Source organism: Myripristis murdjan, chromosome 16 (assembly GCF_902150065.1).
Source record: "Myripristis murdjan chromosome 16, fMyrMur1.1, whole genome shotgun sequence".
Lineage (NCBI taxonomy): Eukaryota > Metazoa > Chordata > Actinopteri > Holocentriformes > Holocentridae > Myripristis > Myripristis murdjan.
In genome coordinates, this window is record NC_043995.1 from 22321975 (window position 1) to 22338383 (window position 16409).

Consider the following 16409-nt stretch of genomic DNA (forward strand, 5'->3'; position numbering starts at 1 on the left):
CCTGTCCAGAAGCTAAACACCAAAAATTTTGGATGCCACTCAATCATCCAGTCATTCAAAAGGTGCTGGGGGTACAATGAACATAAAGGAAATTGCTTACATAAAACTAATTTATGGAAAGATACCGAGGTGGGTGTGAGACATTTTGAATAAGTTGTATCATGAGACTATCTTTATGGGATCAGTAGTCGAGACTTCTGAAATACTGTGTTAAATCTTTGTTGCAACTATCCTTACTGTAAATGGAATTTTTTTGTGTGGCTTCCCTCCTCTTCTGATGTAGCAAGCCAGCACACCACCGATACCGATGAGCGGTTCTCTTCCCCTCTTCTTTTACTGTAAAAATCCTCTCATTATTCATCTTATTTAAATTGTTATTTGAACCTCAGAGATGTTTTGTTAATATATAAAAGTGTCCACTGTATAAGAAACACGATAAACTCTTGTTTTTTTTTTTCACATCAATGGAAATAATAACATTCTGTCTCTAATACCCAATCATTTTCCATCCTCGCATCATCTTTTATCCTATCTGATATGTTCTCTTCCAGAGAATGCTTAAGGATTTATCAAATCTCAAATAAATATCAATTATCAGACTTACCCTTTCAAGAAATTCAATTTGTCCAGCTGCCAGCATGCCTCACCCTCTATACTCACTATCTTAAATAAACACACAGAAAGAGGAAGATGGGTGGAGAACTCACTTTCAGCGAAGTGTCTTCTGTGTGTAATGAAACTACAGCATGATTTTAGTCAAATGGGTTTTATTGAAATAACTTTGTTTACATGACTACAGATAGTTAAAAGTGTATTTAAAAAATGTGATAATTTGAAAAGAAAATGACATGAATACATGATATACATTTTTTAATAAAATTATATTATATGAGTAAGAATGCTACATCCTACAAGTATAATTACAGTCCAGAATAAATAAGATACACTGAAATGCACTTACTATTGAAAGGCCAAGGGTTATTGTTGCTGTATTATAATATCGAGATCACAATTAGCACTTTCTGCCTATGCCTCCTCTGATTTGCTTGTCAGATACAATTTAATCACAGTGAGTCACAGGTTACCTACACTGCATAACACACACTCAATGGCCACTTTATCAGGTCCACCTGCACAGTCTAATACAATCTAGTACAATTGTTGTGCTTTTATGATGCCCATAATGCTCAGGTTTTCTTTTTGTCACACTAATAGAGGCGTTCATTCAATTACATGTTTGACACTGAGCTCATAGTTAGTGCTGCTGTTTTACTGGACTGCATTTTATTGAGCGTTTTTTCCAATATTCTGTCCCCCTCATTGTATATAAATAGGGACGGCCAAAAAATTTGAAACCCCTCCCAATATAATGTAGTCCATCACAAGATCTCTGCAAGCTACAATCTCAATAATAAACATAGAATTAAATTTACACATTCTCCACAATGTCAATAAAAACTGAACATTATAAGCTTTGTTAAAAGGTAGAATTTATGGCAGAGCTGTTGCATTTAACTGCATTAGATTGTACAGATGGACCTGACAAAGTGGCCGCTGGGTGTATATTGGCTTTGTTTAACTGTTTAAGCTTCTTAGAAAACAAAAATAGTGTCCAGACTGACTGACGTAAACTCAGCAAGTGCTTTGTAACCTCAGTAACTACACTTAACATTACATTTTTCATTTGCTTTTTATCCTCTCATCTTCTGCTCTCGTGCCATCTGACACAGTCCACAGAGAGGCAGGCAGGCCATGACTACCCAGTCGTCACACACAGAGCCCTGTGGGGAAGCACAGAGAAATCACCATGCACAAATCATGATCTCATCAAAATAAAATGTTTTCAGGGAAGGAGACAGGGCTTGCTTGAGAACAGTACCAATGACTAAAATAATACATGTCTGTAAATATACACCCTACAAAGTTCAGTGTACAGCCACTGTATGAGAGCTATCTAACCACACACGCAGCTGATGAATTAATGAATATACTGAAAGTATTTTTACACTTGTTTGACAAAATACAGAGAACATTAGAAAGGGTACTGTTTTTGCAAACCAAAACAGAAATCCTGAACTGTTATAAACCAACTGCGAATTTACACCCCTACTATAATAGGCCTTGAGCTCACTCACATTGATGCGATATCTGCTGCGGATGCTTGTCCTGAGAGCAATCATGGCACCAGGGAGGAAAGGCACACAGCAGCTGTCCCCATTGTCCTGAGCCACCTTACAGGCCAGGATACAGGGGACAAATGTTGCGCATAGACCTGCAGAAGAATGAAAAATCTGTACAATATGTTGCTGCTGTGCAAATTTTGCTTTCATTGTGTCATTTCATTTTTGTTTGGGACGCACAACCGCACAGATTTCTAAAGACGTACAGATGCCGCAGTCTTCACAGCAGTCGCACACATTTGAACTCCAGTCTGATGAGCCAGAGGACACCGTGTAGCTCGTGACTGAGACCTGAGGCTGGGAATTTATTACATTTGACTGGAACGCCATTGCTGCAAACAGAACAGGTCAACAAGGAATTGGGAGGGTTATGATCATTAAGTGCAAAAACATAACACGACTTAGTAATAGTGATCTTCAAGTAGTGAAAAATGACAGGTCTGCCACTGGCTCACGATAGCATGCGTCTCACCTGCTGAGGTCAATCTGTGGTTCCCAGAGGCAGTCAGATGTCTCGGACGGTCATGGGGTAAACAAATGAGAGTGCACAGCTGAAGATGTCCCCTCTTATACCCAGTGTGACGTCACTCTTACATTTCAACTATTCTGAGGGTGTGGCAAACCATGTCACAATGGACTCTATGAACACCTTGTCAAGACAAAACTCTAATGTTTGATTTTGGGGTGGAGAGCGCTTCAGGCCTCTCATTAGGGTGCATGTATGGTTGGTTATCAGTGCACAGTAACTTAAGGATAAAGTGGCTATATTGTGCATATTTGTGTTTCAGCAACTCATGAAATAGGCTTCACCCTTATGACAGGCATGGCGTGTGTGTACACACTGTGGGCCCTCACAATGATTACTTAAAGAAGAATTTAAAAAAAAAAATGTACAGGGACCCTTCAAACACGTGAGCCGACTTTGAAAATTTGTACTCTTGTGTTACAGGGCATCAGTTTGTGTCTGTGTGGATATGTGTGTATATCTGTGGGTGTGTTTGTGCGTGGTCATATGCTCAAGTGTATCTGGATGGGTGGGTGCAAAAAAATATGTATATATGTACAGTACATGCAAGCTGGGATGCCATGACAGGGAAATAAATGTCACATTACGTGTTAGGACTAAAATGCCTTTTGTGTGCATATTTATGAATAACATACACTTTTATGTCACACTGTCTTAGTTTTGAAACAATGTGTGGTTGGATTTTGCAAAAATGCACAGAAAATGACACAGCATGTGTAAGACAAACTGGGGACAAGCAAAAATAATTTAAAAAATCACTTGGTTTGTTTTGAACGGGGCACTACTGTTGTGGAATAGTGCTAATCTTTCATTTATAACGTGTATTTACTCTGTGTGAATAAATGAGAGTGATTCAAATTATTTGCAGCAAGGACCACACGTCTTATGAACACAAATATTTGAGGATCTTGAATTTTTTTTCCTCCCAACATTATTATTAGCATACTATATAGGAACTAAATAGGAATATAGGATCATGCAAGAGTGCAAAGGAGACTTTAAGATGAGAAATAACAATCATGTTGTGAGAATATTCGTGGGCCACATTTATCACCTGATACATATCTCATTTTATTTGGCATTAATCACTCAATAATTTGATTTGCCTCAGTATGTTCCTCAAAAGTCTCGAGTTAAGCTCCTGTAAGACATTGTGTATTGTTTAACAACCTGCTGATCTGTTCTACTGGACTAAATTGTTCCATATTGTGTAGCCTGGTAAGCTCAGCGTGGTAACAGGAGTTGGATGGTGTTAGGTCATTTTGTCCATGCTTTTCTCAGGTGTGTCACCGTGCATTGTACTCACACACTCATGCTTTTCTTGTTAGCAGGCAAAGCCAAGTCAAATTCCTTATTGTGACACCGATAAACTCGCTATAAATCCCAAGATAAACCCTGAATGAATGAAATGCTTAATAATTACTGTTATACATTTAAATTGCCATCTGTGTGCAGAACACCAGTCTTACTGTGAGTGCAGCATCTGGTTCAGCACCACTGTAAAGCACAAGGCGGTTTCCATTTCTTCATGATTGAAATATATACAATAGCCTGCAGCCAGGACAGGAGGCAAAGGGAGGGAAATCAGTGTTGATAACAGAGAGGACTGAGGCCACGTCTGAGCAGCAATTACCCCTCCCTTTTCAGTGTTTGATTTTATACAAAATACAGTGAAACATTATACACAAGTACAAAAGTGATTAGCTTTTACAGCCAAATGTGTTTCAAAACAGGGTTTGAAAAAAATGTCCTCACCCCAACACTATCTACTTGTCTTTCTTTTATATTGCACATTTCCCATACACAGTAGTGAACAACTTTGGATAGCAGAGAGATGTGTGACAACTCTGAGGTTGTGCAATACAGTAATTTTTCAGGGGATCCTTGGCTGAGACAGTTGCAACCACAAGTATTAAGAGTTAAGTTCCTTTCACTTTAAAAACATTTTTGTTTTTGTTTTACAACAGAAATCAACCTGTAATACTGAAACAAGTTTTTGGTAATTGTACCCACGCTTACTTTCTCATCTTGTGTGTGGAGGCAGCAGAAGTGCTTATCATCAAGGGTCTTATCAGGATAAACATACGAGAGCAGATATTGCATTTTAAATGATAAGAACCCATAAGAGTTGCAGTGTGAACAGACTCTGACTCTTAATGGAGAAAACCAACTGGGCGCATTTCTCTCTAATGTCTGAAGAGTTGATTTGACTTTCAGCAGTTGTACAGGACTGACATGACATCAAACATTTGTGGTTCTTGCAGGTGTGTGACCACATCACACATGTGCAGCAATGAGAAAATTGTTTTCACAAGATAATGTTTGGTAACAAGTGATTTAGGACCAGAAAAAATAAAATCTACCAACAGTGATATAGTGTCAGATGTCTTCTAATAGATGTAGCTACACCTGGCAGTGTGGAGAGGATCATCATGTTAAAAAACACGATTTGCCAAAATAGAGATAAAACCAAAACTGACAAAATGATAAAAAAGAAAAAAAAAGAAAAAAAAAAAAAACATTGGGTAGCGTTTCCCAGGATTCATAAAACATCAATTTAATGGAAGAAACTGTGTTGTGTGGGCCTGACTTTTGGAAGACATCTCAGTCAACTGTTTTTAAGTGAACATACTTCCTTGAAATTGATGTTTTAGTTTTATGTATTCTAGGAAGCCCTGTCTTTGTTTTTTTTTCTTCCAAAAATGGAACTTCTCGTTAAAAAGGAAAGACTTTTCTCCTTCTACAGCTTGAAAAAGAAGTATTTCTGCAATATTAAGATAAATAATATGATGACTATCACAAAGATGTGTTATATACTGTAAAATGATGTAAAAGAAATCACACACACACACACACACACACACACACACACACCTCCACACTTCATGAACCCCCTGATATCTAATCAGATGTTTACAGAAACTCACATTTCCTGTAAGGTTCCAGTTAAATGTGTTTTATCATCCTCTCGTTCCGCCCAAGCTTTTTAGCTGGTACCCCTTCAAGATCACAGAAAGTGAGTCTGAGCTCCTCTTGATATACACATTCTGTTTTCAGAAAAAAATATTTTTTGAGGTATTGTACTTAATTGTTGCTTACTCATATTAATGGCTGTAAGCTAGTGCTGTTGAGTTAATGATAAATAATGATAATTCTGGTCAAAAGGCTACTCATGATTTTCTCATGATTTGGGTGCAAGGGCAAAGCAAACATTGAATATGAAGAAGCAGCCGAGTGACGCTCTAGATGTGATTCCTGCAAACCAGGCACTTTCACTTCTCTTCTAGAAGACCCTGTAAGGGAAGAGTGTGTAAGACAGGGGTCTGATTCTTGAAGGTTCGTTTAGTCAATGCTGTCTCATTTGGAAGTCATGCAGTAATTTTATACTTTGCTTTTATATATTCTCATATATGATAAGTGGGATCTGCCATTGCTGATTTTGGTGCATATTCCAAAACACAAACATAGGATTTTTTTTTTTTTTTCAAATCCCACATAAAGGATATCAGTCATGCACTGTCTCCATGTTTTTACTCACTGGCTGCAGCCCCTTTTATGATATGTCACAATTTCCTTCAGACAGTCACTCCAGTTATGCTGGTATATGTCTAAAATATGCGAGGATTCGGTTCCTGAAACCATAACTTCTCCTTTCTGATTCCTCCTTATGTGGACCAATGTGGTGTAAATTGAGACTGTGAAAAGGGATGTTTGTGTGAGGCTTAAGTGTGTACTCTCGGATGATTCCAGGTGTTCTGCTGCCTCTTTATTTGCTGCAAAATGGATCAGATCACACCAACAACATTCAGTGACGATTACTGGGTGAGTGGCTTTTCTTAATCATTGCACTTTATGAGAATCGATAGATATGAAATCCATGCAGAACCTTCAAAAAAAAAAAAAAAAAAAAAAAAAAAAAAAAAACATAAAGTAGTCTTCCACAACATGAGAAGATAAAAGTATACAGGAGATAATACATCTGTTCACTCAGACATTTTAGATACTCAATTATTGCACAACTAATGTGTAATATCTAGCGCATCAATATCAATATCTACCTATATCAAGGTTTTTTTTTTTTTTGTGCTGGAAGTGCTGGAAAAAGTCATTTGAACTTGGAGATGTGTTGAGCTTCATGCCACAAACTCCACTTAATGACACAGAGTAGAGCACAACAACAGAGACAGTAACATTGGGAAGTAGAAAATGTGACTGTATGTGTTATAACCTTGTTCAAAGTACATTATTGTACATTATAGTACATTAATTATACACTTCTGTCTTAAAAATCATATCCCTCACATAAATTTTTTATCAGATTATCATCCTCAATTGGAACTGATGTAAGACTTTACTCCAGGTTTCTCGTCAACCATCTGTTTTAAATGTCTGACAAAACTCTTCCTCTCCACTGACAGGAGTTTGGCGACTATGATAATTATACTGCTAACGTGAGTGCAAGCAATGCAGCCCCATGCATGCCAGACGACATCTATGGTTTTGCACGCCGCTATGCCCCTGTGGTGTACATCCTGGTGTTCATCCTGGCTGCAGTGGGTAACATTCTAGTGCTGTGTGTGCTCCGGCGCTACCGAAACTCTCAGAGCGGAGGGGCCTGCGCCTTCTCTCTCACTGACACCTTCCTCCTTCACTTGGCCATCTCTGACCTTCTGCTGGCCTTCACGCTGCCCCTGTTTGCAGTGCAGTGGGCCCACCAGTGGGTATTCGGCTTGGCTGCTTGCAAGATCTCAGGTGCCCTCTTCTGCCTGAACCGCTTCAGTGGCATTCTCTTCCTTGCCTGTGTCAGCTTTGACCGCTACCTGGCCATTGTCCACGCTATCAGCTCTGGCTGGAAGCGCAACTCCTGCCACGCCCAGATTGCGTGCACCTTTATCTGGGTGGGGTGCCTGGGCCTGAGCGCGGTGGATATCACCTTTAAGCAGGTGGTGGAGGTGGATTCCCTGGGCCAGCCAGGCCAGCCAGTGTGCCAGACATGGTTCATCCAAAACTCTCTGCAGTGGCAGGTGGGGCTGCAGCTGGTCAGCATGGTTCTTGGTTTTGGATTCCCTCTACTGATCATGCTCTACTGCTACATCCGGATCTTCAAGTCACTGTGCAATGCTACTCGCCGCCAAAAACGCAAGTCCCTCCGCCTCATCATCTCCCTGGTGTCTGTATTTGTTCTCTGCTGGGCACCCTACAACTGCTTCCAGCTGGCAGACAGCCTGCAGAGGCTGGGTGTGATTAAAGGTGGTTGCCTGTTTGGCCGTGCAGTGGACATTGGGACCCTGGTTACTGAGAGTCTGGGGTTGTTGCACTGTGCCCTAAACCCTCTGCTGTATGGATTTGTGGGGGTGAAATTCAGGAGAGAGCTGGCCAAGATGTGCAAGGAGCTGTTAGGTCAGAGAGGCTGGCACAGGCATGTGGAATGGAGGCCGAGGAAGATGAGAAAGATCACTGGATCGTTCAGCTCCGTAGAGAGCGAAAACACATCCTACTCCGTGATGGCATGAACCTTGACACAATGAGAAGGGAAAAGAGAGAGATGAATGGCAAATGTGTGTGTGTGTGTGTGTGTGTGTGTGTGGGTTGCAGGGGGCTAAGTGAATGAATTTCAGAAAGAAAAGAGGAGCACTGTTCAAAAAAAACAAAAAAAAAAAACAAAAAAACAAAAAACAAAGACCTTAAAAACTGTTCTCTAAATATTACAGATTACTGTGTGTGATGTGTTTATTCCTCTTGTGCTTCACGGACCATAGACTGTGCCACTCACAACAACTTGTCTTGTTTTTCTGAAAACATTCTGTCATTCTGAAACTACAGACTCAAGTTGCTCAAAGTGACAAAAGAAAGCGTACACGAGTGCCTACATGTCAGTACTTGCGTAGAATGTGTTTTTGTGAGAAGTCCTTCACTTTCCTTGCTTGTGAAACATCTGAATTTCGACACATCCCTGCAGAAAAGCTTGTTCAGCACCCAAGAGTCGAGATGTGGCTTTGATGGTCAGATTCATTTTGTATTTCACATCCTTGCACTCAGTAGCTGTTCTTTATCGACTGATTTCTGCAGTTAAGTATTTTGTATTTTACCATGTAACAGCAGCTTAAAAACAAAACAAAACAAAACAAACAAACAAAAAAAAACAAAAAACAAGATGGTATAAGGTGTTGAAATTATCATTCTACAACCAATATGCCTTTAATGCTTTTTCTTGATGATCAGTATGGGTCACTAAGCACTCTGTGACACAGGTCTTAACCGATCCTCCCAGACGGTTTAGAAATAATGAGTCATCTGTCTGTATCCGCATTTTGTCCAGTGGAAAAAAAGAAGAAATGAGCATGACTGACTTATTTTGATATGTTTGAATGTTATGTCCATGTACAGCCTTTTATAGCAACATTTATAATAAACACAATGTATGGGGAAAAAAAACATCACTGTGTTGAATGTCGTCTGTTGTTGTGCATGTTGCCCACTGTCATGTGCTGGCTTAATAAACTGAGTTCCCACGTGGAGTTGGCCTAATTTCCTGAATATAAATTTGGAATATTTCCATAGAGAATTAATTGGAGGAAATGAAGGTGGCAGTGACCGTGAGAGCACTCTGAGGAGAAAAGTGCATCTGGCTCACAACTGGTGGTACCATTGCCAAAACTCAAACAAACCATCAAATCAGCATCACATACATGGATCAGCTCCAAATGTTATGATTTGGTTTGAGTTCATGCCCTTGCAAGTGACATGTTTGTTTTGAAAAGATTTAAAAAAAAAAAAAAAAGAAGAAGAAGAAGAAGAAGAAGAAGCAGAAGAAGAAGAAGAAGAAGAAGAAGACTGGTAAATCGATTTGCAGATGCTTCACCTCTGTCATTCAGGTTTTCTTTTCTTTTTTCTACCCCTCATGTCCTGGGCCCGTATTCACAAAACATCTTATCTTACCGCTAAAAGTACTCTTAAATATCATTAAAACTTCCTAACTTTCCTCTTAAAAGCAATTCACAAAGCTGCTGAGACCAACTTTTACAAAGGACCTTCAAAAACTCTTCAGCTAAGAGAAAAGGGCCGGGTTGACCCTGTTGCTATGGATGATGTCCCGTTTCACTATGCCTGCAGTGATTGGTTGTTAGGGAATGTGTATTTGTGAGTAATCTTATCTTAGAAATACTGCAGAAAGAGGTATCATGATGCTCTTGAAATATTTGAATAAAGATCTAAAATTAAAACATGTAGCCTTCTCTGATCAAACAAAGAAAAATATAAAAACCAACCAAGCATATGTTTAGCTAATTGTCAGCAGCCTCATATGCATCTGTATCTCATTAAACAATTAGAAAATATGTATATAAGCAGCCTTTCAAGTATTATCTAGATACTACCGTGATCATGGCTGATAAAACATTTGAAGCTGTGCACTCCAAATGAAGCAGATCCTTAGTCCAGTAATTTTAGGCCAAAATTAAAAAGTTGAATTAATTTTTAATTCACTGTTTAAATATTTGTTCTGGCATTTATTCCTTATATTCCTTATTAGCGCATATCAAATCAGATAATGTGTGATATGCATGTGTAAACAGAATAATTCAAAGAACTTGTAATTGACCTTTTTTCTTGTCTTTGTGTGTATAATCAACTTGTGAATTTTTATAGTGATATCTGAAAGTAAAATTCTGAACCCCTTTCACCTGTGTGTTAAAAAGGGCGTTTTTTTGGTATTATATGGTCATATATAGGTGATTTTCAAAACTTTCCACCAATGTGATTCCTTGTGACTTTTTTTTTCCTCTCTTAGGATATACTGAGGATACAAAATCAGTTGAGTTTGCTTCTCTTGCAATTTGTCCCAGTTTTTTTCATAAAATGACTGGACTACCTCCTTCTTGCACAACTTGTGCATCAGAGAAAGGATATCATTTGGAGCAGGGTTGACATCAAGATAGAAAAATAAGCATGGGAACAGATCTCTCTTCAGATCGATACAGCTTTCCCACTCATCAGCCGCACTTAAGTTTCAGGCAAGGACAGAGATTATAGAGTTCAAGCCCCAAGCAACTGCAAAAGGGAACATATGAGACACTTAGGCCTATTTGTAAACACTCGAGATTACAATGTATTACTCTCTATCATTCAGTCTATTTAGCATATGAAAAAAATGACAAATGCTATACTGAACATTGATACACATCAAAATATATTAACTTGTAAACTTTTATTATGAATCTTTACCAGCATAGGGTTGGGGGTTGTTTTGTTTTACTATACTACAACGGCGCCATCTAGTGTACAACGTCCTTTCGTGTGGGGTGTGCATTGTTTCACATCGCTTTGTGTCTTGGCGTCTACTTCAGCTGAGACAAGCTAGACCGACATAATGAGAAAAACATCGGAAGTAGGTCATTCAGCTTTCAAAATAAAACGACATACTCGGTCAGATGGGGATGATAATACAATTTTAAAAAAAAATCTATCAAATCAAATAATATTTACTAAAACAAGGCAAGCAGTGATGTTTTACGATATAGATTAACCTTACAGATAACTTTTCTTTTCAGTTTGATGCATGCCCCCCCCCCCCCCCCAAAAAAAGAAACACAATCGCTCGTTATCACGCGTTTTATTTCGAAAGAAAAGCACAGGAAGCTTCGCGTTGTCACTGTGGAGCAATTGCCAGGCTCGACTGCGTGGCTCTCAGTGACATCCAAACAAAGTGGTCTGAGATGTGTGTTGTACTCCGGGGAACAGCGTGGTCAGACTTCACGGACTGAAAGATTCCTGCCGGCTAAATAAACATCCTGCATGTATTTTGTTCATACAAGCCAAACACAAGATGTCCGTGGAGTAAAACTTCCAGCTGGCAGCGCAGCTCGTTTTCGGAGATACTTTCTCTCGCCACTTCGTCTTGTTTAGGGATTCATTTTTCAGTCATCCGACCCGGACTAACCCCTTGGATTTGACTGGGGGACCCCCGGGTCTGGCCTGGGCGTGCGCGCAACACGGAGACGGTTCGAGCGCGTTTTTACAGTCCTTATTTGACGGACGCACGACAGCTGCGGCGGCTGACCCCTACCTCCCTGCTCAACACTGCCAAAACACAGACACTCTCAGACTCTTGTGTATAATCCTTCATCTAAAAGCCACTGACCCCTGCAAGAGGACAGGGGTTCAAGTCGCGCCGTTTTCCCGGTTTGTTTGGACAGTGTCATGGTGTCATCAGTTCACTGCGGACAGAAGGTTTATTGTCCTCTGTCTGTCAGACGGTAATGCAAACGGAGGTTGACGCTATCAGCGGCTAAACTCCCATATGGTAAGTGAGATAATGAAATTTCCAAGTAAGGTTCTCCCATTATTGATTTCACACTTGTAATGTCCAGAGCTGCAAACCAATTTAAGCTGCAGTTGCTTTTTCATCAATATTTAATTTCCTCTTGACCTGATGCAATTCTTCCATACATGACTACATGCAGATAGGTCAAACAGGAAATGGCTCTCATAGCTTCCTTTATTTGTTTATCAACGTTGTTTGCGTCTTTAAAGTTTAAAAAAAAAAAAGTCCCTTGCCTCGCCACCTACCAGTCTTTCTGGTTTTGTTTGTGTATGGTTACAACCACCTTATCTCCCATTAACATCTGTCGACTGAATGGCACTGTTTGGCGAATGATTTGGATTTTATTAATTTATTGCAGTAGTTTATAGGCACTGTGAGTCTTTTTGTTTGGCCTCCAAAGTGGAACTGTACTTTCAGACTGAGGTTAGCTCACTCTGTAATCTAGTGACATCGGCAACATGTGAGTTATGTGTGGTAATAGCGTTTTTTTCAAAACCGCCTGCTAAACCACGTGAGAGGGGACTTTTAAGTGCACCCTTGACTCTTTCACTCCCTACTCAGATGCAGCTGAGGAGCCACAGAGAGAGGGGAATAATAGTTTTTCACTGGGTATTTTTTTTTGGTTGGTTTTGAGTGAAACACTTTGAGGTCAGACTTTTATTGGTGCCTTTTTCACTCCACAGGATAAAGGCATGAACCTGCACCTTGATGGGATATTTGCCGACAACACCACCTATAATTACGACGACTATGAATTCGTGGATCAGACCAAATCAGAGTGCAGTGGTCACTTGGAGGCAGTGTTCCTTCCACTTTTGTACTCTGTGGCGCTAGTGGTGGGTCTTCTGGGGAACGGGCTGCTCCTGGTGGTTCTGGCCCTCAGCAGACGGAGACAGAGCTGGAGCGTGACAGACACCCTCATCCTCCATCTGGCTGTGGCAGACAGCCTGCTGCTGTTCACTCTGCCCTTCTGGGCTGCCCAGGCCATCCAGGGTCAGGGATGGAGCTTTGGGATTCCTTTCTGCAAGATCTCTGGAGCCATTTTCAATGTAGGTACCAGGTTGTGCATAGAGCAGGTCAGGACAGAAAGGGAGTGGCAGACAATTTCAGTTTCGCTTTTAGTGAGTGCAGTGTGCTTAGCCTCCAGGGAGTTATTCCCTGCCAAATCAAGAGACGCTCTCCAGGTCAGGGTCAGTGCACTTCATACTGTTGTTGACCATGAATACTCCCCTGTGAACACCCTTGTTTCCTTTCTATTTCAGCATTTCTGAAGAGGGAGTCAGTACAAATGTGCTAACTTTTGATGACCTTTTGCTTATACTGCGTAATAACTTATTTATTTGTTCCTCTCTCTCTCTTTTCATTCTCTAAGATCAACTTCTACTGTGGGATCTTCCTGCTGGCCTCAATCAGTCTGGACCGCTATTTGTCCATCATCCACAAGATTCAGATATATAGCCATAGGAAGTCGTGGTTGGTCCACATCGGCTGCCTGTCAGTCTTCTCCCTGCTCCTCACCATCCCTGACTTCATCTCGTTGGATGTTGTCAAAAATGGCAACAAAGGGAAAATGGTGTGTGTACAAGACTACCCGCTTGAATCTCAGTCAGCACCTGGGTGGCGGCTGGGATCACGCCTGCTCTACCACTTGGTGGGCTTCCTCCTGCCTTCAGCCGTCCTGCTCTTCTGCTATTCCTGCATCCTGCTGCATCTACAGCGTGTCTCCCTGGGCCCACAGAGGCAGAGAGCCATCAGGGTCATCCTGGCGCTGGTGGTGGTCTTCTTCCTCTGCTGGACGCCATACAACATCACACTCATGGTGGACACCTTCCAGAGGAAGAAAGCAACAAAGGAACCTGCTGATGGTTTGTGCAGAACCTCCCTGGAGAACAGTCTAATGGTCACCCATGCTCTGGGCTGCTTCCATGCCTGCCTGAACCCCCTTCTCTACCTCGGACTATGTAGAAACTTCAGGAAACGGGTGCTGGACATGCTGAGGTGTTTGAAAGGGACACTGGCTGATTCTAAGAGCTCCCTGTGGGAATTGGGCGTGGTGGAGGAAGCCTTGCCCGGCCAGGCTCATGAGAAGGTAGTTTTTAATCAAGTGAAAACCGTAGAGAATGCAGCCCAACCAGAGCAGATGAGTGGAAACAAAACACCCACCGGTGATTCATAAGTGACATGACTGACATTCTGTCCCTGAGGGGAAGTTAATGTGACTGTCCGGTCATGGGGTGAAGAGGTGGAGGACCACATTCAGTATAATGACGAGATATATACGTTAAAAAAAGAGAGGGATTCCCACAAACTGCACTTTAAGCTTTAAGGTTTTAGAGCCACATCATGGTGACTTGGACTGATTGTGGTTATAGTTAGTATTCATCATTGTAGCAATGCTTTCTTTGACTAGTCACCCTCAATCATCATTGTTTATACTGTTTTTTGAATTGTTATTATTACTATTATTAGTGGTGGTAGTAGTAGTAACATTGAAATATAAGCTTGCCCTCCTGTCAGTGTTGTAATTTTGCATTAATATAATTTATGACTTTATTACTGATCATGGCTGGGTGTATTAACAATTTCACTTTTCATTCCACTTGTTTCGCAGCATTGTGTAACACTGTGCATGTTGTCTGATTTAGATCACATGGGAAAATCCCATGAGTACGCAGTCTGTAGGTGTCAAGTGTGTCATGTGCAACAGATGGAGTAGGTTTTTTTTTTTTTTTCTGGCAAATCCCAGACTCTTTTGTTAAATTTTCCTGTTGCAACATGAGGTTTTGCCCGCGGCAGGCAGGATGACACAAACAGGTTGTGATGTCATCAGTCAGGTGACAGAGAGGGAGAGAGAAGCAGAGCGAGGCGGAGGGGAAAGGAAACAAGCTCTCTCTGTTGTGCTGTGCCCTTTTTCACAGCTCTCTGTTTACAGGATACCCATCTGAAGACTTCACTGTTTGTTTGGTGCACAGAGAACTGGGCCATGCTTTGTGTTCATGGGAAGTTGAGAGAGTAGGTGGTGGAGGAAAAAAAGGGAGGAGGTCTTTTGAGAATAAGAAATTCTCTTGAAGATTACAGTGCGTGGTGTGTTTTTCAGGTTTGATGTATGATTGTATGCCAGGTGCAAAATAATCATTTTAATGGGAATAAATGTGACATGAAGAGCAAGACGTACATTCAGGACTGTGAGTTGTCTTGGAATTTCAGTGTTTATGTGCATTATCATGTTTGTTATCCAATGTAAATGCAAAAGAAACAAGACACGTCTCAGCCCGCTTTCTTTCCTTCCTCTTGAAGTTATAACCAGCAGTTAACTGGTGTTTCAGTTCAGTTTGCATTTCCATCTAGCGACGAGGCTTTCTGGAAATGTGCTTGACGAAATAAATGCTGGACACATTTAACAGCAGTAACACTTCAGCTTTACTGCGTAACTGATCAGAAGTGTATCTTAAGTATGCGGTTAAAGTGAAGGGTTATTTCCTTCCTCTGTCAAAGCCTGTTTGCTAACTGAGATAGAAACATGTTGATACTCTGGCCCGAGACTGCCAAGATTGCGAGGCTGTGAACCTCCTTGTGTTTGCATGACCTTGCAGCAAAGATCTTCTGTCCAAAAATATATTCAAGAGTTCATCATAGTTATATAGTCACTTATCTCTTACCCACAGTGACGCACTGCACAGTAAGTGAGTCAGTAGGAGTTAAATGTTTGCTTAAGGACACGTGAATAATGACATGCTGTCAGCACTCTGGACGGTGCTGGGGTCAGATGGGACAGTCCCCTTGAGCAGTCCACTATCCTGATATATTTAGATGTTTTCATCTCACATGAATCTTGATCAAGAGGCACTGTGGCTGCAGTCCCATGTGGAATTGGATCCTGGCCAAAATGTTGTATGAGAGAGCAGTGATGGTACTCTGTGGTGTATCATGATCGTATGTAGGTGCAGCGTGCTCATGCTGAACACGTCTTCTGTGGCTGGTAGCACGATGTCAGTTCTCACCCTTTTCTGCATAAACCACATGTTTGAGGTTATCTCATTCTTTGAACTGTCTTTATTTCCTCTCAAAGAGATGGAAGGTCTAATTCTACTGAAACCACTCAATTTCATTACAGACTTTAAGCAATGCTGCTTGTGTTTTCTGTAGTATCACCTGATCTGTCCGATATCATATATGCTTGTCTTAAACTGCTGTGCAAGTAAAATAATCGAATTCAAATGTTCAATAACACTTTGACATACAGGAGAAAGCAGAGATGCTGCACAATCTAAATAATCCCATGGTTTAAAATCAGAGTTTGCACGGCAGCAAACACTGTCCCCTTTAAAATTTATCTTTGGCTCTTCATTATATTAGTTAATCAGGTTTCGTGTGTGTGTGT

The 16409-nt window shown here is 40.8% G+C and overlaps 3 protein-coding genes across 3 annotated transcripts; 2 read left to right on the forward strand and 1 right to left on the reverse strand.

Annotated features, from left to right (window-relative positions):
- Positions 1-1647: 1647 nt before the first annotated feature.
- Positions 1648-2693, reverse strand: cnfn (cornifelin). Its single transcript, XM_030073140.1, has 4 exons — positions 2653-2693; positions 2387-2512; positions 2136-2272; positions 1648-1781 (listed from the first exon to the last, which is right to left on the reverse strand). Exons 2-4 carry the CDS (start codon positions 2508-2510, stop codon positions 1692-1694), a joined length of 351 nt encoding a protein of 116 aa, XP_029929000.1. The 5' UTR covers positions 2511-2512; positions 2653-2693; the 3' UTR covers positions 1648-1691.
- Positions 2694-6387: 3694 nt separating this feature from the next.
- cxcr3.2 (chemokine (C-X-C motif) receptor 3, tandem duplicate 2) lies at positions 6388-9232 on the forward strand. The gene is made up of 2 exons (XM_030073078.1): positions 6388-6528; positions 7125-9232. The coding sequence occupies exons 1-2, from the start codon at positions 6487-6489 to the stop codon at positions 8217-8219; spliced, it is 1137 nt and encodes a 378-aa protein (XP_029928938.1). The 5' UTR covers positions 6388-6486; the 3' UTR covers positions 8220-9232.
- Positions 9233-11362: 2130 nt separating this feature from the next.
- LOC115374244 (C-X-C chemokine receptor type 3-like) lies at positions 11363-15192 on the forward strand. The gene is made up of 3 exons (XM_030073077.1): positions 11363-12007; positions 12712-13077; positions 13401-15192. Exons 1-3 carry the CDS (start codon positions 12005-12007, stop codon positions 14202-14204), a joined length of 1173 nt encoding a protein of 390 aa, XP_029928937.1. The 5' UTR covers positions 11363-12004; the 3' UTR covers positions 14205-15192.
- Positions 15193-16409: the final 1217 nt, after the last annotated feature.

What these genes read in the sequence shown, in the direction of transcription:
- cnfn (XM_030073140.1), bottom strand. Translation starts at nt 2,510, where the DNA reads ATGGCGTTCCAGTCAAATGTAATAAATTCCCAGCCTCAGGTCTCAGTC. An exon ending in CTGTGAAGACTGCGGCATCT is followed by an intron (nt 2,273 to 2,386) that starts GTACGTCTTTAG and finishes ATTCTTCTGCAG; the next exon opens with GTCTATGCGCAACATTTGTC. An exon ending in GCAGCAGATATCGCATCAAT is followed by an intron (nt 1,782 to 2,135) that starts GTGAGTGAGCTC and finishes GCTTCCCCACAG; the next exon opens with GGCTCTGTGTGTGACGACTG.
- cxcr3.2 (XM_030073078.1), top strand. Translation starts at nt 6,487, where the DNA reads ATGGATCAGATCACACCAACAACATTCAGTGACGATTACTGG. An exon ending in CATTCAGTGACGATTACTGG is followed by an intron (nt 6,529 to 7,124) that starts GTGAGTGGCTTT and finishes CTCCACTGACAG; the next exon opens with GAGTTTGGCGACTATGATAA.
- LOC115374244 (XM_030073077.1), top strand. An exon ending in TCTCTGGAGCCATTTTCAAT is followed by an intron (nt 13,078 to 13,400) that starts GTAGGTACCAGG and finishes TCATTCTCTAAG; the next exon opens with ATCAACTTCTACTGTGGGAT.